This window comes from Heterocephalus glaber, unplaced genomic scaffold (assembly GCF_053883595.1).
Source record: "Heterocephalus glaber isolate CG9 unplaced genomic scaffold, H.glaber_assembly_v1.0 deba00001457, whole genome shotgun sequence".
NCBI lineage: Eukaryota > Metazoa > Chordata > Mammalia > Rodentia > Bathyergidae > Heterocephalus > Heterocephalus glaber.
The window spans coordinates 38,114,593-38,135,442 of NW_028258305.1; the positions used below are offsets into that span (position 1 = coordinate 38,114,593).

Below are 20,850 nucleotides of genomic sequence, written 5' to 3' on the forward strand. Positions count from 1 at the left end.
GAGGGCCTCTGTGCGGTGGTGGGCATGCTACTGAGCGAGGGATATTCCTCCCACACTGCCCGATTCTGAGCATGCCCCTCGGCTACCTGTCAGGCTGTGAGCTCTAGGGAGGATCTTGCCTTATTCTTAGCTCCTAGAGTTAGCACAAGGTCTGACAGTCAACCTTTGAGAAGGAACTGAGGGATTCATGTGAACCGAAGACTGTAGTTTTATCTGTGAACCCAGTGAGCTGATTGCTATAAACACAGCCGGCATCTGAGTTCTGTGTTGGCAGCTCTCTAGAGACAAAAGGAAAGGAAGACCAGAAGTAGAGCCCTCACTTTGCAAGTGAGGGGGAAAAAGCCTGGGGTTCTGAACTGTCACCCCAAGACGGCAAGCAGCAGTGACCCATCATCCCATCATTATTCCTTCCAGCTAAGGGACCTCTGTATCTCCTTGGCCTGTTAATGGAGAGGGGGTCCTGAGTTACATAGGACTGCATGACCTAGGGAGTAACAAATAGTCTGCGACTCAGTTTCCTCATCTGTAAAATTAGAATTAAAAATATTTACAATGGGCTTGGGTTGTAGTTCAGCGAGTGTTTGTGTAGCACACAGGAGGCTGTGGGTTCGATCCCCAGCACCATTTACCTTCCAGACCCTAGAGGAGGTGACGCATGTTCAGACACTATTCTGAAAAACGAGGTGACTGACAGCGGTCTGAAATGTTATTTTTTTGTGGCTGAAGAACTACTCTGCGAGGCCGCGGCCAATCCCCGCCCCTCTCCACTTCCCCACCGCCAACTTTTCCTGGTGCGTGGATGGCAGTTTCCAAAGATTCCCAGAAATGCTTCAAATGCCGGGAGAGCCAGAGGAGATTCTGCTTCAGGGAGCCGATCAAGCTATCCTCGGGTTTGGCAATGTGGCGCTGCCACCTCTACCCCTTTCCTTTGCTTTGTCTCCTTTTATTCTGGAACCTGATTTTTAAAAATCAGAGCCGTTTAATCTGCTAAACGAATAATTATCCTGAATGCTTAATTGCAAAGTCCTCCTTCAGTTCTCCCATTTGTTCAAAATCCGCTTCTGTTCACACACCAGCTTAAATAGGGCAGAGAGTCTGGAGGAAGGGAGGAAAGAGAGGGACCGACCGAGGTAGGGCGGGCCGGGAGCAGTGCTTTTCTCAATGAATACCGAGGCCTCTGCAGATTTGCATAGAGCCGACCTCGCCGCGTCATTGGCTGACGCGCTCAGGCGGGGCGGGGCGGGCCTGGGTGGGCGCGGAGTTGGCGCGCGAGCCCCGCCCCCGCCGCGGCTCCCGCCCCCTCCGGTGCGCGCTCGCGGCTCTGCCAGCTGCAAGTGGCGGGCGCCGGGCAGATGCGATCCAGAGGCTCCAGGGGCGGCAGCGGCGGTGTCGGCTGGCAGCCCCCGCTGCCGCTAGCGGGGGTCCGCGGGGCCCCGGACGCCTTCCCACTGCCTCGTGGCCCAAGACCCGCAGCCGCCGACGCGCAGCTAGGTGAGGAGAGGGCGAGACTTCCGGCTTCCCTGCCCTGAGCGCTTTCCCTCGGCTGCTCCTCTGGGGCTGCCCCGCTGCCCGCGAGAGGACTCGGGGCCCAGGCGCGGGCGGCAGCCAGGACGCTGCGAACTCGCGCCGGCGGCTGCCGGAGCCTCCTCCCTGCGGCCCGGGGCTCGCACGCACGCCCGCCCCGAAGTTCCGCGGGCGGCGCGGGCCCGAGACTTCCCGCCGCGGAGCTCGCCTGGGGGCGCCTAGAGGCGGCGCGTCCCGCGGTTCGAGCCCGGACCCGGGACAGGAGATCGGGGAGCGGAGCAACCGCAGGAGGCGGCCGGGGCCGCGCGCACCTGTTCCGAGCCGCGGCTCCCAGCCTGGAAAGTTGCGGCGGGTCCGAGGCGGCCTGGAGAGCGGCGGACCCCAGCCCGGGCCGCCTCCCTCCCGCGCAGCAGTTTCGCTCGGGCGCTGGGCTTGGCGAGTGGGGCGCGGGGTCCGACGCTGAGCCCCGCCAGTTCCGGGGTCTCGCACGCGCGTCCCCTGCAGGCCGCAGCCCGGGAAGAGCGAACGAAGCGAGCGCCCGCGCAGAGCCGGGGACCGAGGAGGGAGCCGCTCGGGACCTCTCGGACCCTGCCGTCCGCGGGGAAGCTGAGGGCGAGGCTGGGCCCGGGAAGCGTGAGCCTCGTACGAGCAGCCCTGCCCCAGCGGCATGGGCGCCCTCGGGCTCCTGTGGCTCCTGCTGCTCCTATCGGCGGCCGCCCGGGGCTCCGGCCAGCGCGCGGGGTCCCCGGCCGCAGGGCCGCCACTGCAGCCCCGGGAGCCGCTCAGCTACTCGCGCCTGCAGAGGAAGAGTCTGGCGGTGGACTTCGTGGTGCCCTCGCTCTTCCGCGTCTACGCCCGCGACCTGCTGCTGCCGCCGCCGCCGCCCCCCGCGGGGCCCAGGACTGGCCGGCCCGAGGCGCGCGGCTGGCTGGCCTTGGACTGCGCCCCGCTGCTCAGGCTTCTGGGGCCGCTGCCCGGGCTCCCCCGGACAGCAGGCCACCCCTCGCCGTCCCCCGCCGCGGCGCCGGCGCTGTCCAGGGTGCTGAAGGGCGGCTCAGTCCGTAAACTCCGGCGCGCCAAGCAGCTGGTGCTGGAGCTGGGCGAGGAGGCGATCCTGGAGGGCTGTGTCGGGCCTCCAGAGGGAGCGGCTGCCGGACTGCTCCAGTTCAACCTCAGCGAGCTGTTCAGCTGGTGGATTCACCACGGCGAAGGGCGACTGAGAATCCGCCTAATGCCCGAGAAGAAGGCGTCGGAACTGGGCAGAGTGGGGAGGCTGTCCTCGGCGATCCGCGCCTCCCAGCCCCGCCTTCTCTTCCAGATCTACCGGACCGGTGAGCAGCTCCCGCTGGAGCGCGTTGGGATTTGCATTTTTACTCACGCGGATTTGCAACCACTGTTAAGGAGCCCCTATTCTTGCCTTTCCAAAGCCTCAGCTTCTTAATCCTGTTTCTTCATTCCTAGAGTTAGACCAAGTTTTCTCATTTTGATCCTGAGCACGGTCACTCCCTGAGGGCCTTCCTTTCTTTTTAGCAACCAAGTTGGGAAAAAAGTTTCCTGCTCTTGGTGCAATTCCTTCCTTTGTGGACTTGCAAAGGATCCAAACCAAAGCTCTGGCCCCTAGAATTGTTGAAATGCTCCTGTTACTTTCAAGTTCCAACTTAGTACAGTACAAGATAAAACTATCTTCCCTCTTCCCTCTCCCTTGTCCCTCCTCCTGGCCACCACATATTTGGAGAATGTAGTATCATTTCTTAGGGAATATAGAATTCCTCTTTATATTGAATCCCACACAATGGCAGCCCTTTCCCAATTGCCCAGGAATTGCCTCTTCTTTTGTTGACCCATTCTGCTATCCTTCCCCCTCTCTTGTCTTCTTTGCACTCAGATTCTCAATCTCCTTAGATGTCTTGGGAGAGCCCCAAAGGACTCATGGAACAAGGAAGAGACATGGTGAGAAGGAAGAAAGCTGTAAAAATTGTCTCGCTCTGGGGAAGTCCCTGTAAAGCCAGGGGGAAACAATAGTTGGCTTCTCTGGTTTTCTTTTCCTTCTCCCCTCCTCCTTTTGCCTCCTGTACTTAGCTTGGATGACTGCAACAGCAGCTCTTGGTGATAGTCTCTGCCAGGCCTGTTTCACTGCAGATCTCTCTGCTGGAGATCCTGAAATGAGGTTTCTGTTTCATTTACTCCCGCATTTCTTGCCATATTCACTGAGTTGGGGGTGTGTGCACAGGCACTTATTTCTAACTCTTCCCATAGTATCCTTTCACTGGGAAACCAGGTGGTTTTGAATGGATGTTTCTCTTGTAAGACTTCTGGGGAAGGACTCGTGAATAAAATATGCAATGTAAATGAATTAGAGAAACGTAAGAGAAATCATGTTTTTTAAAAAGCCTACAGTAATTCCATTGAGCAAACCCAGCTTCTTTTCTATCATTCTCATCATCAGAAATAAATGAAATTCTTATGCTCCACTGGTTACTAATGTCTAATATTAATTGGATAGGAAGCATTGAAAAAGGTCCATTGTAGAGCTACAAGTATTTCTCATGCTTGTTCCAACACATACATACTCCCACACACATCCAAGACTCTTGTGCAGCAGAAATATTGAGAAGTGGATGTTCCCCAGTCATTGCACAGAAAATATGCTAGTTTGTAGTCTCCAAGGAAAACAGCATGGCTGCCTATTTCAGCCCTGGCATTAGTGGCATTAGCACTTAAAATGACCCTTTGTAATCAATGCTGGAATTTATATAGTTCATACTAAAGGACAGGGCCTGATGAGTTTGATAGGGCCAACTTTGTTGTCCTACAAAGGACATTGTTGATAGGCTGATCATTGTTGTCCTACAAAGGATAGTTTTGTAAAGAACAGCTGGGCTTTAATGTCATTGTGGCTTCTGTGGTTTATACATGAAACATTCTCTTTTAGTACCCAACCTTTTTGTAATAAATATAGAAGTCACTTCTTTGTAAATTCTGATTTTCTTCCACTTTTATGTCTTTGAGCATCTCTGGAGTTTCTCCATCATCTCTTGTTAAAGACCATAGGATCCAACACTATCAGCTATTGCCACATGCTGGTAACAGAAAACAGAGGTCCTTAACTTGCCAGCCAAAAGCAGGTAGGTTGCAAGAAGCTACCAGTCACAAAGCATAATGGATTTGAAGAATATAATACTCCAGTCTGCTTCTCCATGGGGACTTGAAGCTGCTGAGCCGGGCAACTCCATATAGAAAGGAGTGTCCTCCAGTAGCTCCTCTGCTATTGGCTATAGGGAAGTCATGAACATCCCAAGTCCTCCTTAGTTGCACAGTCCATTTGGCAGCTGAACCAAGCTCTTATGCATCATTTGACACATCTAGCAATGCTGTTTTCAGAAAGAGCCAGGATTCTGCCATTAAAAGGCTAGAAATTTTGGCCAAGCATTTTTCAACAGGATTGGGATCAAATGGTTATTGATGGGATCAAATAAGACACTAAGTGTAACTGGATGAGCTCCCTGTGACCTCCAGAGAGACAGACAGCTTATTGAAAAGCACTTCAGGCCTTGTGGTGATCACACTTGGAACAGGCCGGTTTCTCCTGTTACTGAGGACATGTACTATCTGCAGTTATACAGCTGGCCATGCAGGGCTAGGCTTTTGCCTTACAAATGCCTCCAGCCTCGTTCAGTTTCCATTGCAGAACTTCCCATGTAGCAGACACCCTACTCTATTATGTTCCATGTTTGGGGGAACATATATTATTATTGTTTCATTCATTTTCTTATATGAAAATTCAAGCTTAGGTTCTGCCACTTGGATTGATTTTGCTATTTATCATCTTTGGGGAAATTGGATTATTCTTTTTATATTGGCTCTGATTTGTAGATAGGGTATAAAACTCTTCTGTGGCATAGGATCTTCATTATACAAAAGAGAAGTAGGCAAAATTCAGCTACTTCTTCCTGCTTTTGCCCAAGGGGCTGGCAGTCTGATCTGGAAGACAACAATCATGCTGATGGGGCTATTTGTGGGGAGCAAAGATGGAGATGGCCATTCTGGCATCTTTTGTAGAGAGGATCCTACAGCACCCCATTTGCCTCAGACTGAAGTAGCTTCCTAAACCTGAATAGGACCATGATGGAGCACATGGCAAAATGGAAAAGCACCCAGTTAGGACAAAGGAAAACCTTTGTATTGCTTATGGATTTGGGCTGTCTGGAAGGACAAAAGAATGCCAGAAAGGCCTTATATTGAATGACATGCATACGGTTTTCCCCTTCAGGTTGCTGTGAATTGATAAATAGAATAAGCATTTCAAAATCTTCAGCAGTTCCCCTGAGCACCCATTCATAGAGAAGGGGTAGAGAGGTAGTTGCTGGGATTGCATGGATGGTGATGTGTCATCTTGATGCAGCCCAAATCATATAAAAGATGTCTTCCTGAAGGCTAGCACATTTCCCATTCCTCTGGTTTATATTCTGGTTTGATGTTTTGAGATCTGCTTCTACCATTCCCCACTCAGAGTCCTAGAGGATGTCACAGGGGTAGGAGGGCCTGTTTCCCTATAAGCACTCACTGCCCACCACAGGAAAGGGGGTGCATGACTTGGGATTTTACATACACGAGGGGTCTAAGCAACTTAAAGTAGATGTATGCAATGCAATAGACTGGAACCTTGACCTCACGTATCTGTCAGTCCCTTCGCCTTTCCTTCTAGAGAGGACAGGGAAAGTAAGGGAAGATCTAGAGGAAATTGGAACTCCCAGAAGGGATAACAGTTATTGGAGGTGAATTGGGAGTGTTGGAACTAATCCAGAGAAGAGCAGAAAGCTGATTTAAGAGTTGAAGGGACTGATTTATGATGAAAGATGAAAAGAATTAAATATATATGGCTGGGCTAAGTGGTGATGAAGGGAAAGCCATGGCAACAATCTACAAATCTCTGAGGAGGGAGACTGGCAGTGAAGGAGAGGGGTTATTTAGTGTGGCCCGTTGAAGTAATAAGATGATACTTGGAGAAGGAAACTTCAGGTTAGATATCAAGGAAGCTTATTTTCTGAAACTGATATTCCTCAGAGTATGGAATGGAATTCTAAGCAAGCAGGGAGTCAGGTGAGATGTGGGTCAGACGAGCAGGATCATTCATAATTAAAATGCTCTATATTTTCAAATGCCAAGAAGCCATGACAAGCAGGAGAGCTGGGATGGGAATGGAGGAGGAATCAGGATCTTTCTGGATATAAGTTGAGAGTACTGGGGCATTGGTATTTCCTGGGGAAAAAAAAAGAATTGCATATGCATTTTTGAAGTTGGCGGGAAACACAAGAATATTGCTAGTAGTGAGGGGTAGTAGTGCGCAACTGTAATCCAGGATTCTGGGACACTGAGGCAGGAGGACTGCAAGTTTGAGCCCAGCCTGGGCAATTTAGTGACACAGTAAGATCTCGCCTCAAAATAAAAAAATAAAAAAGGCTGTGATATAGCTCAGTGCAAAGGCCTTGAGTTAAATCAGTAGAACTGCCAAATAAATAAATAAATAAATAAATAAAGTAAGTAAGTAAGTAAGTTAGTAAAAAAAATTGAAATTACTAGATTTATCCTTCCTTACCCCCATATTAAGCACAGAGTTTTTCTCTGGGGTTTGAACTGTGTCACACGCACACGCGCGTGTGTGGAGGGTGCATTCACTGAGAAATCAGGTGTCTAAGATACAGCTATAGATGGAAGGATGAGTCATTGGGCAGAGCAGAAGGTATCTCAGGTGATGAGAAGATGAGATCACTTTTGGACTTGGTGGACTCCTACTGACTACTTGAAAATTCTTTGAAATGTTGAGAATATACACGGCTCTTAGATGAAGTTCATCCACATCCAATTTAACATTTCACAGATATATAAAAGAGAAAAAGGCATATGAAGGGCTTGTGTGGCCAGTGCAGGAGGAGAATGCTATCATCAATAAAAATGAATATCTTCATAAGGAAGTTGGTCTGCTAGAGGTCAGGAGGGACTGGGCCAAAGGCAGAAGAAGAAGAGGGAGAAAGTTCAGCCAGCAGAAGCTGCAGTCTGCTCCCCCCCCACCCCCTTTATGAGAATTTGGCCAACCTGAACCTTAAATGGCATTTTGCCCTCTTTTGTAACCATTATTGATGTCCTATTACAAATGTATGGACTTTTATAATTTATAAAACACTTTCCGATTTATTATTTTTATTATCCTATGGTAGGCAGGGCAAGCATCTGCTTTGTTGTGTAAGTGGACTCACCAGACTCCAACTGTTTGATAACACTTCTTCCAGGGTCATACAGGTACAAAGCAGTAACCTGGCAACTTTCTTTTTTGTGTTGAGACCTTATGAGATCCGAGATGCTGTGTTGCATATGGAGAAGAACCACACTTTTGCTTGCCTTCAAATCAGGGTCCTTTCCACTGAGGGAATCATTGCAAGATACAATGCAAATTATGAGCAACTAAGACATAAACAGATGAAAAAGTTTTGGTATGCTTTTCAGCATTTGTTCTGCTTTGTCGTGCAACACATAGTTGGTAGTCAATAGCCCTAACTTGGAAAAGTTCCTTAAAGTCTTTGAGACCCAGTTGCATCATGTAAAAATGGGGATAGTAGTAGTTCTAAGTAATTATTCAAGGTATTGTCATGGAGATTAAATTAGAGGATGTATGCAAATCTTTAGTGCAATGCTTAATTAATGATAAACTGCTCCATCAATATGAAGTATTAATGGCTTTTCTTACAACAGCAACACTCCAGCATACAGTCAGCAAGCTGTACATACTACATTTTAATCTATCTGAATGGTATCATCTGGAGTTGTGTAATCTCTGTATGTGGCTGTATATGGTGACCATGGCAGTGGTGGTGGGGTTGTGCTTTCCCCATGCAACTAACTTCTGACTCCTGAGAGATGCAAGGTAGGATCCATGGGAAGGGAAGAGAATGGCCATTATGGCAGTTTCTATTATCTCACTTCTTTTTCCCAGAAATATGAAAGAGGAGGATTGTAGTATAGTGTTTACTTCATTTTCACAAACATGTGTCCTCATAGGTGTTTTTAACCTTGGATTCACTCCAAAGATTCAAGCAGCATATTCACAATCCAATTATTTTGGTTTTCTGACACAAAGAAACAAAGCATTAAACTTTATGAAACCTGATACTGAGGAGGAGAAAGATGGAGAGGATGCAGAACAGTGGCATTCAGATGGTGGAGCTTCCTTAACCTGGAGTGATTTATCCAGTCCAAGCCCTGCATGCCCAGAGAAGTTCTGGACCACTGGCCTCTAGTAACTCCTTTATTCTAATTAGCAGAAGCTGTGCCCTTCCCTTCCATTTCTAGCCTCACCATTCACTATCAAGTGAAGGGCATGAAGAGAGATGTAAAATACCAACTACTTAAATGAGGCCATTATCAATTCAACCATTGACATCCTATGGAAACATGTAACTCAGGGATTTGAGGGTGGCTTCCTCAGGAAAGCACCTCAATCTAAAAAAGACTGTTAAGCACAGCTACACCATTTTGTAGGTGATGGGTTTTTTTGACCCATAGCTAAACTATTGCCTAAAGGATGCACATGGGCATCATCTGTGTTTGAGAGTGGATAAAGAATGAGGCATGTTGATGAGTGTCTTAGTTACTTTTCTCTTGTTGCTGAGACAAAACACCTGATACCCACAAGTTAAGGGAGGACAGGTTTATTTGGCTGACAGTTCGTAGAGGTATCAATCCATAGCTGGCTGGCTCAAGCCAAAGTGGCAGGCAGCAGACAGCAAAAGCAACAAGGGTCCTTAGTACCATCTTTCAGCCCTTTCATCTTATTCAAACTACTTAGGGCGGTAGCACTCACACCCTAAATCCTAGTGTCCTTGAGCCTAGCATTGCACCATGAATTAATCCCAGCATCACACACTCTAGATCCAGCCACCTCAAAAAGCCCCTCCATGACTACATGAGGCTTTGGGGGGACATCTAGACACACGCCATGACAGTGAGGATGGTTGTAGACTCAAGGGTCACGTGGAAAGAGCTAAGAAGTAAGGTTTCAGGGTGTCCTATGGATGCTTTGTTCTTTAGAGCCATTGTGTTGTTCTCTGGTCCATGGTGTGGCCACTCTTTCTTAACTTTATGTTGACACGGGTCAAGGTAGGAGGGAAGAGTATTTAAAGGAGATTATGGGTCTGGTGAAGTAGTGAGAGAGTGGGAAGAATCCCCCAGGATGCTTTTTGGTGAGGTGAATTTCTCAAAACAACTTGCTTCCCCTTTAGACATTTTTAAAATGAATTTTCCGGTTGGCTATTCTGAGCTTGGGTCCTTCCCAGGGAAATTCTGTCAGATTCACTTGGTGATATATTTCGAATGTTCCAGAAAGTGGGAGGTCCCAGAACAGGGCAGGAGAGATCCCATGGGACAGATTCGCCCAACCACTGGGTTAATTAAAGCTTTGTTCCTTGAACCTGACCTTTCTGGCTGAGTAACAACAGGTGCCTGGAGAAGGAGGCAGTAGAATTCCTTAGAGGAAGAAAAGGCTAAAGAGAAGATATGGAAAATGTCTGAGCTCAGAGGACAAAGAAAATGTAGACAGGCTTAAAGAAATTAGACAATAATCCAAAGGAAACCAAAGCACAACTTAAACCACTGATTCTTCTTTTTTTTTTATTATCTTTCCTTGGAATATAGGTTCATAAGGGTGGGGGTGGACAGGACTCTTTATAGACTGTTTCCACGTTCTCAGCCCAGATAATTAAGGGCAGTGTTCTGTAATGGAGAGAACTCTAAATTAGGAGCTAGAAGATTTGGATTCTATTAGATAGTATTTGCCTTTTGTTAGCATCTCTTTTAAACTTGCTGATTTCCTGGGTCATTGTTCCTAAAGGAGATAATACAGACCTTGTCGCAGCTACCTCATGGAATCATTATGAGCATTGTATGAGATGACCTATGTGGAAACTCCAGTCTGGATCCTTCTAAAATAAATATATAACGCAGCAGAAAAAAGTGAATTGAACCAGATAATAAAAAGTGCTGAGATTGGGGCTTCATCCATCCATGTTTTCAACCCAGTCCTGGCAGCAGAACCAGGTCCCAGTCTTTGAGGCAAGCTGGGGTTCAGTCAATAGCTTCGCATCCTTGAAGAGGACTCTGTGGATTCTTTTTTAAAAATTAACTTATTGGTACACTGTAGGTATGCAATATAATGACATTCATCATTGGAGATTTGCACCTTTACATAATCTCTCCTGGTTCTTATTTTTCTCCCTTCCCCTGCCCTCCCTTCAACCCCTCCATCCCTCCCTATTTACAAAGACTTTGTTTCCATTTTTTCATTTTCTCACATTAATCCCATTCCCTTCTTTCCTTTCCCCTACCCCTACCACTTCTTTCCCCTTTGCCCCTTTTCTTCCTATTTCACATGACCTATTATACCTTTTAGTCCTTATTTACACTTTCAGTTTCTCACACTAGACAAACTATTTGGTATTTACACATGTGTGTCCTATTTATTTCACTTAAGAGTATCGCCTCAATGTGCATCCATTTAGCTATAAATTCTCATTTTTTATGGCTGAATAGTATGGGTTTTGTGTATTCTTTCCATAGTTTCTCAAAATGATGTCCTTGATTTGAAATTATGTTTCCCAATTCCAGACTAATCCAACAGCGAATCCATGTGATAGTGGAACACAGAAACCTTTGGGCCGGGGATTTAGCTCAGTGGTTTCACCACCTGCTGCGCAAGCACAAGGACCCGAGTTCAATCCCTGGTACCAAAAAAAAAAAGAAGCCTTCTTTTTAACAATAGAAAATGATTTTTTAAACTGAGGGATAACAAATATAATAAAATGCATTGAGGGTATTAATCTTGTGTACAGCTTGATCGTTAATTATATACATAACATCAATGTAGTTACCACCTAGAGAAATACCATATACAGAATATTTCTAGCACCCCGAAAGTTCTCTCCAATGCTTTTCTAATCTGTATCTACCTCTGACCCAAGGTAATCATCTTTCTGATTCTTAAGTCATTAGTTATGACTATCTTTGAACTTCATGCAGATGGACTCATACTATGTGTCTTCTTTTGTGTGAGATTCATCCATGTTGTGTATAACAGTATTTTTTCATTTTTTATTGCTATGTGGTATTCTTTCATCTGAACATTTATCTTTTATTTATTAATTTTCTTTTTTTCCTGCTAAGAAGTTGGATCTATGGCAGAAACAAAATTAAAAGACTTTGGGTATCCCAAATCATACATAGAATACATCACAGATCTGGCATTGGGGCCCTCCTTTGTCATTTACTGGACCATGGATATTTGTTTTCATCTCCCAACTCATTTTTTAATTCTGTAAAGTAAGGAAAAATAATATCCAGGCCCCAGGGTTGTTGTGAGAATTAAATGATACAAAGCTTGAAGAAGATTCTAGGGCTGAGGGTGTAGCTCAGTGGTGCCACACCTGCTTGGCCAGAGCAAGGTCCTGAGTTTTACTCCCAGTACAGGAAAAAACATTCTAACATGTAGTCCATGTTCAACAAGTGTTGGTTTCTTTTCCAGATTTTTTTTTTTTTTGGTACTGGGGATCGAACTTGGGACCTTGTGCTTGTGAGGCAGGCAGCAGAACCACTGAGCTAAATCCCCAGTCCTCTAGATTTTGATTATATTTTTGCCTTGGTGTTCAGGATAGATGCTTCAAAAAGTCTTCCTGAAGCAGAGAAGGGAAGCCTTTGCAAGCGAGGTCATTGCCCCAAAGGGGTAAAAGTAGCAGAAAAGGACAATTTAAGTTACATGTAATAATTTTTAATAAATAATTTTATTAATATATAACTGAATACAAACATTTTAGACCCAATTTAAATCTAACAAAAATAAGCTATTCAATCAATAAATAATTGTAAAAACTCTTTGGTTTTATAATATGATCAGTTGAAAAAGAGCATTTTCTGCCCCTTGTAGATGGGGAGAAAAAGTTGGACAGAAATACAACTGCATTCACATAAAAAGGGAATAAAAAATGAGAATAAACTGAACATGGTGGTGCATGCCTGTAAGGTCAGTAGTCTGGGAGGCAGAGACAGAAGGATTGCAAGTTCAAGGCTAGCCTGGGTAGTTTAGTGACTTAGTGAGACTCTGTCTGAATAGATAACTAACTAAAAAAAGGACTGAGAATGCCCTGGGTTCAATATCCAGTATGATCCAGTGCTGCAAAGGGAGAAAGGCAAGGAAGGAGAAAGAGAGGGGGGAGAGAAGAAGGGAGAAAGAGGGAGAGACAGAAATGGAATGATAGGGGCACAAGTGGAAAAACAGAGGAATGGCCGCTCAAGAAAGTAAAAACCAAGAAGTATCTTCTTGACACTGAGATGCATAAATATAGAAAAAAAAATCAAAACAGTGATAGAGAATGAGTTGGGAGGGTGGGGAACACTCGATTATTTTTAGCTTAGAAGGATTCTGACCTGGTGTTAAAATATGCATTCTGAATCTACGGTCAACATTATATAATGGTCACTTACAGATTTATTGAGGTATAAGTCATATACAATAAAATGTGTCATTTAACCATACAGTTTGATTTGTTTGATAAATGCATGCACTTGTGTAATCACCCAGCCTAATTAGGATATAGAACATTTTTGTCAACCCCTCAAAGATTCTTTTTGACCTTTTGCAGTGAACCCATTGCCCTTTCTGCCCCAGGAAACTTCTGGTTTGATTTCTATCTCAGTAGATTAGTTTGTCTGTTCTGGAACTTTATATAAAGAGGACCATACAGCATATTTCCTTTTGTGTTTGTCTTCTTTCATGCTGAACAATGCTTTCGGGACTTATCTGTGTTGTTTTATGTATTAGTAGCTTGTTTCTTTTTATTACTGAATAGTATTCCATTGTATGAATATGCAAGTATTTATCTATCCAGTCATCAATTGATGGATATTTCCAATTTGGGGATCTCATGAACTAAGCTATTACAAACATTTTTTTGTAAAAGTTATATACACAATGGATGTATATAATAATGGATGTATATAACACTGTCAGTTGTTTTACATCTGTTGTAGAATTGGTGGATCACACAGTAAACATAATTTAACTTTATAAAACCTGCCTGTTTTTCAAAGTGGTTGTATCACTGTACACTATTTCCAGTCATGAATGAGAGTTCCACTTGTTCTATATCCTCAGAGATACTCGGCACTGCCAACATGCTGTGGTATCTCTTTGTGGTTTTAATTTGCATCTTTTTTATATTGACTGTCTAACTGCATAGTAAACCACCTCAAAATTTAGTGGCTTAAAATAATTTATCGAATAATTTATAGAATTTAAAATAGGAATTTGGGGACAACTCAGCTGGGTGATTTTGCCTGAAATCTCTCCTGAGAGTGCAGTCAATACCAGACAAGGCTGGAGTCATTTTAAAGCTTGACTGAGATTCAGGTTCCAATAGCAGGGCAGCTTGTGCTGACTGTGGGAGGAGAGCTCAGCTCTTCCCCAGGAAGGGGAGCTTGAACACCCTCACTGTGATATCAGGCTTCCCTCAGGAGGGGCATCTACTAAGATCACATAGATTTTTCTCTTTACTTTGTAAATGTGATGAACTTCATTGTTTGATTTTCAAATGTTGCATCAGCTTTATAATGCCAGGATAAACCCCACATGGTTATTCTGTATTATAGTTCTCAGATGTCACTTTCTTCTGTTATCCCCATTCTGCTATAATTACTTAGTGTATTCTTTTCAGTTTAAATTTTCCATTAAAAAAAAAATTTGTTTCCTGAGAACTACCTTTGCATCCATTTTTCTAGAGGGTTTTTTTTTTCCTTTCACCACCTGCAACACAGTTATAATAGTTCCTTTTAAGTCTTTATCTGAAAATCCCAACATCTGGGCTACTTTGTTATTGCTATCTGTTGATTATCTTTCCCCTTAAGAAATGGTCACATTTGTGTGGGTGGGGGGATCCAGTCTCTGAGAGTGATTTTAAAATGAACACCAGAAATGTTGAGCATTGTGTTGGTTGGCCTGACACTTGGGTGTGGTTTGAAACTTAGTTTTCCTTTCAAATCTTTTCATGCTGCTTTGAGTCTGTCTGCACATGTGTCACTCAGAGGGAGCCGGACGATTAGCATTTTCCTTCAGATGATTAGCATATTTCCCTCTTCAGTTCTCTTAAGGATTTTCCTTAAACTCAGAGCTTTACCTGCCTTTGCCACTACTACACAGTTCCTGCAACTAAGGTTGTATTTGAAAAAAGCAGGGGGTTAATACGGAGCAGCCAAACAGGGATTCCTTCCATACACTTTGGCCTGAGGTAGCCACTTGTCCAGTCCTTTGGCCCAGAAGATGGGGTTTCCACCATGGTTTCTACTGGGGTTTGGACCCCCAACCTGTTCAGTCGTGCTTACTTTGGCTGAGGGTGCACCATTGAGGTGAGAAGAAAAAGAAAGGAGAATAAACAAAAAAATTAAAATTTCTCTTCATACTTAACTAAATCGCAAAGCTCCTTTTCTGGCTTTTTGTCGAGAAAGGAAGGATTTCTCTTACACCACTACCACAACTTTGCTGAATGTCTCCTTTTGGCTCAGACAAATAAGAAAAGAGAGAGAGAGAGAGAGAGAGAGAAACCGAACAGAAAACTAACTTCCATATGGGTTGCTTTTCCAGATTTTGACAATATTCCTCAATAATCCTGGTTTTGGTTACTTTCCAAAGTCCCTAGTAGTTTTGTGTATTTGTTTTGTTTTAATTTGTCCAGAGTTATTTTGGTTATAGGAGCAAGACAAATTGGATTTAGTGGCCTTACTTCATCTTGGCTGTATGAGAAGTTTCTTTCTTTTCTTGAATCAGTTTCCGTCCACAATATTTTTCCTTCTTTTTTTAATATTTAATATTGTGTTGTTCTTCTTCATTTAAGTTCTCTTGGTTTTTATTCATTGTCTTTATTTGATTTCTTTTTTTAAAAGAAGATATGGTATTTTTATACAAGGGAGTACTATTCTGCTGTAAAGAAGGACAAACTTGAGGGATTTATAGGTACACAGATGCACCCTGAGACCAAAGTCTTAAGTGAAATAAATCAGACACACATGTTTAAATATTGCATTATTTCTTTGATGTGGCAAACCAAAAGTGTAAATAAGGACCAAAATGGGAAGAAAATGTTTGTTTTCATTTTTGATGAAGATTTTGACTGGATATATGGCACTTTTAGGCTTGGTAGCACTTTAATGACATTGTTCCATTGTTCCATGGCTTACACTGCTTTTTTTTTAATTAATTTTTATTTAGGAAGTAGAACTTTTACTTTATTCCAACATTTTCTTCAGAGGTAGACTTTGTTTTTATTTCAATGAGTTCTTCTACTCGAGCTAGAACACTTTCAGTCAAATCAAATGTGAAAAGAGCTGAATGCAGGACCTTAAGCTGCATTTCAGGAGGCATACTGGGGATCTCTTCTCTACCTACTGTTACAGAACAAAGGTCCTTAGACTTTTGAACTACTTGGTTATTTTCTTGGCTATTTTTAATTTCTGCTTCATAGTGTGCTTTTGAAATATTAAGTCCTGTATGAAGTGGCTTTAAGAAATTATTCTCAATCTTTCCAGGTTCTGTCCACAATCCAGTTTGATTGTCATTTTCATTATCTTTGATAACCAAATACCTCAATAAATTTTTTTTCTCCCCATTAACTTTATTGGCACATTTTAGGTATAAAATACAGTTACATTCATCATTGGGATCTTGTACCATTACATGAGTCTCTTGGTTCTTATTTTTTTCCCCCTTCCCTTGCCCACCCTTCCCTATTTGCAAAGACCTTGTTGCCATTTTTTTCCTCTTCTCATATTTTTTTCTTTTCCCTTTTTTTCTTCCCCTACCCCTCTCAATTCCCCTGCTCTTTTAGACCTTTTCTTCCTGTTACACAATATCAATTATACATTTTTTAAATTACAATATTAAGATCTAGGAGACATTACCACAGATTTTACAGAATTTAAAAGGATATAGAAAGCATATTACAAAAATCTTTTTTGAAATAAATTTGACAACTTCTAAGAAGTAACTTGGAAGACAAATTAATGAAACTAACTCTGGAGGAAATATAAAATTTGAATAGCACCTATTAAAGAAAGTATATTCCTAGCTTGAAAACCTACCTATATGACAACAGCAGGCTCATAAACATTTTAACTGATAAATTATATCAAACATTTAAAGCAGAAAAAAGGAACACTTCTCCCCTCATTTTAGGAACTCAACATTGTGCTAATCCTAAAACTGGATAAAGATAATAGAAGAAAAAAGTATGAACATAGATAGAAATTGGCCTAACGAAACAAACTATTAGAAGTCAGATCTGGCAGTATGTAGAGAGTGGTTTTGTTATAGGGATGGCGGTGTTGGTTCAGCATTGGAAGATCCACCCCCAAAAGTCATCATTTTAACAGAGGAAAGGAGAAAGCCATATGATCCTGTCACTAGTTGGAGAAAGAGTATTGGACTAAATTCTACAGCTGTTCATGGTAAAAGCTATCAGGAGACTAGAAGTAGAACAGAACCTTCTCAACAGATCAAAGACATGTACTCTATACTTCCAACAAAAACTCCTTCCATGAATGGAGATGATACAATGCTTTCTCGCTAAAGTGGTGAACAAGGGCATATATGTCTACTCTTCATCTGTCCATTAGACTTTGAAACATAGGTCTAAACCAAAATAGTCTGGCAATAAAATGACACAACTAGGATAGGATTGGCACGGCAGAAGCAAAATCTTTATGTGTAGATGAAATGATCATCTACAGAGAAAATACTAAGAAATCTCTAGGAGCCCCTAGAACTTATACTTGAATTTAGCAGGATTAGAAAACACAAGGTATATATAAAAATCCAGGTCTGTGTATACTTGCTATAAATGAAGAACTGGATATTGAAATTTAAAAGTTATGTAGGAGTACAAAGGACCCAGAAAAGCCAAAAACAAAAACAAAAACAGTGTTGGAAGACATTTAGCACCCAATTTTAAGACTTCTTCTAAAGCTACAGTAATCAAGGCAGTGGTGGTGTAAGGAAAGACATATAGATCATTTGAATAAAACAGAGAATCTAAAAATAGAACCACACATATATGTTCCACTGAGTTTTGAAAGATTATTTAACATTAGCATTTTATAGAATATAAACTCAACTCAAGAGCCGAGGAAGAGATAGTATCGTCAGCAAACGGCACTAGAACACCTATACCTCAGTAAATTTAATGCAGCCATAATCCTATCTGAGTTTTGTAGTAAATCTGTTTCAACACCCTCTGGGAGAAACTACCAAATCTAAAAGAGAAATCAGCTGGGGTCCTGTAAATCATTTGTTAGGTGTTTTCTTAGATGACATAGCAATTTGATTTTTGATATTTTGAATAATAAAGGCCTCCACACCCAAGTGATTACTTGTATTCAACAAGCACCTAAATAATGTATATTTGCCTTGTGAATCCAGCTTGTTAATATACAACTGCAGCATGGCTAAACCTTTTTTTCTCAGTGTCTCAATGGGGCAAAGTGTCATTACTTTGACTAAGCTCTGAGGTACAGTAAGGAAACTCTTGATTTCTAAGTATTGGTAAAGTAGACTGTTATCTTCTATTCTCAATAAACCATTCTTCAGTAGTTCCAATCCTTTGGACAAAACAGACTCTTCTGTTCTTTGCAAAAAGACTTCAGTATGCCCCATATTAAACTACAAAATGTATGAAGGGCTTAAAACCACTGGCAGCTGATCAATTTGGATGCCCTGAACAAATACTAGATATGCCAGAGAGGCCATAGAGTCTGCTAATTATTTGTCTTCTTCTTCCTCAAATTCAAGGTAATTCCATATCCTCTTTTTCCTTCCATGATCAAAAATAATTTTTGGAAAAGGGTATCCAATTGCTCATAAAAAACCTGTTATTTCTGGTGCAAAACACCTTAAGGGATCATTTCCTGCTTCTTCAGATTGTTCAAGGAATTGTGCAGTCAGCGAAGGGTATTTCAAGCTTTTAAAACAAAATTTCAGTAATTCATCTTTTAATTTTTTGTTTTCATTTTCCTTGTTTTCTTTATCATCAATGACTTCTTCCACAAAAGGTTTACTGAACTCTATTAAGGCCTTGCAGCACTGACAAAGGCCATAGCCATCTGTTTGTATTTGTTCTTTTGAGTAAGAAACAGGAAGAAGAGACAGTTGACTCCAAAGGGTAGATAATGCTAATCCAACTGAATATGCCTTGTTGTTAGGAAGTTTCTGAATCACTGTTTGTAATGGCTGAAGTAAAAGTAGAATAATTTGGGATATCTGTTTTCCAGAGGGCTCTTCAATCAGTTCGAGCAAACCCAACAATAATTCCTTTGGATTATATAACTTTACCAGTAAATCAAGAACTAGAAGTATTTTTTTCTTTTATCATTTTCTTTGTCATTCCTTAAAAGGCACCGAACAACAGGACCAACAAGGTTCCAGCCCATGGTTTTGATGATGACCTTATTCTTTTCATTTTGAATAATTTCTAATAACTGATCTATGTGCCCTTCTTCTATGCATTTTTGGCCCGCTAACTGAAATAGGCCAAAATCTTCTTCTTTAAAGTCATGCTTTTCTAAGATTTGACATTTCTTTATTATGGACTGGAGTTCTTCCACAGCCATTCCTAATTATTTTTCCAAGTTTTGATTCTGAAATACCTAGCGCGCTGGAGAGCTGCATCCAGGGGAAGCCATTTCTCCCGATTCCTGCTCCTAGGCGATCCGGCCGTTTCCCTGCAGGAGGCCTAGTCGACCTGCAGCACCGCTCCTCCCAAGGCTCACCGCCAACCGCCGGCTTACACTGTTTCTAATGAGATGTCAGAGATTATTTTTACCTCTATCTCCTGTTATGTCTCCTCCACCCCCCTGGCTTTTCTAAGATTTTCTCTTTATTATGGGATTTCAACAATATGATTAATGATGTGCCTTGATGTGGTTAGTATGTTACTGCCTGGAATTTGTTAAGACTTAATTCTATGAGTTTATATTTTTATCCTATTGATAAATTTTTCAAAATTTTTTCTGCTTCTCCTTCCTAGGAATCCAATTACAATTGTGCTCTATTATATAATGTATTCCTACATCTTATTAAGAGCATGCTCATTTTTTTTAACACTCTTGTTCTCTTTACTTGTCTGGATAGTTTTTATTGCTTGTCTTGAAGTTCACCCTTTCTTCACTAGTGTCTAATCTGATGATAAACCAGCCCATGTAATAAATTTTTACTTTAGATATTGTATTATTCAGGTCTAGAGTCTATTTCCATTTTTATTGCTCTCCTCATTATGTTTATGCTTTTCTCTACGTCCTTGGAGATATAATAGCTATTTTTAAGGTTTCCTCTGCTAATTATATTATTTCTGTCATTTACAGGTCTGTTAATGTTGGTCAACATTTCTTTTGGTTATACGTCATATTTTTCTGCTTCCTTGTATACCTGGTAATTTTGTATCGATTCTGTGCATTGTAAATATTACATTATTAAGTGTGAGGATTTTGTTGTCTTCATTTAAAAACTATTATAGTTTGTTTGAGGGCTGGGGATTTAGTTCAATGGCAGTGTGCCTGCCTTGCAAGTGTAAGGTCCTGAGCTCGATCTTAGGTACCAAAAAAAAAAAATGTTTGTTTGACAGCAAATTTACTTGCCCATCAATTTGGCTCTTGCAGAATTATTGCTAAGCTTTGTTAGAGGAGTTTAGAGAAGCTTTGTTTCTGATTACTTTGTCTACTGTTAAGGTTTGGCCCTTTCTGGAATCTCCACTGAATACTTAGGTGTTCAATGAGATCTGTCCACTCTAGTTACTAAACTCCTAAACATTTCCCAACTCTGTGTGAACTATAAAGCTGTTCAGCCTACAGTTCCCTCATAATTATTTTTTGGTAGCTATTCTTTGCTCAGACTTGGGGTATCTAACCTTATGAATGCATAACGTAATATTCAGCCCAATACCCCAGAGAACCTCTATGCAGGTTTTCTTTCCTCTGTTTTTCTTTACAGTGCTGGCAATTGAAGCCAGGCCCTCATTCATAGTAGGCAAGTGCTCTGCCACTGAGCAACATCCTCAGGCTACCCCCCTATCAATTTGTTCCCTGGAGATTTAAGCTGCTTCAGCTTTCCCAAACTCCAGTCTCCAGCACCACTAGGCAGTGAGATCACCACACCGTATTTGTATCTCTCTTTCCTGCATCAGAAAGTGCCTCCTGACAGAAAATTAAGGCAGTGCTAGGTCTCATCAAATTTATTTTCATTTTCTCAAG

General features: G+C 42.3%; 1 protein-coding gene and 1 pseudogene across 2 annotated transcripts in view; one reads left to right on the top strand and one right to left on the bottom strand.

The window, feature by feature from the left end:
- Positions 1 to 2,100: 2,100 nt before the first annotated feature.
- Positions 2,101 to 20,850, top strand: part of Alk (ALK receptor tyrosine kinase) — a 703,900-nt gene continuing 685,150 nt past the window's right edge. The window contains exon 1 of the mRNA XM_004839247.4: positions 2,101 to 2,855. Within this exon, the coding sequence (XP_004839304.1) occupies positions 2,192 to 2,855 (664 nt within the window). The 5' untranslated portion in view covers positions 2,101 to 2,191. The remainder of the gene's footprint in view (positions 2,856 to 20,850) is intronic.
- LOC106007501 (glomulin-like) lies at positions 15,789 to 19,402 on the bottom strand (annotated as a pseudogene). The gene is made up of 2 exons (XR_015453015.1): positions 17,780 to 19,402; positions 15,789 to 16,196 (listed from the first exon to the last, which is right to left on the bottom strand). The product of XR_015453015.1 is annotated as a glomulin-like (transcript).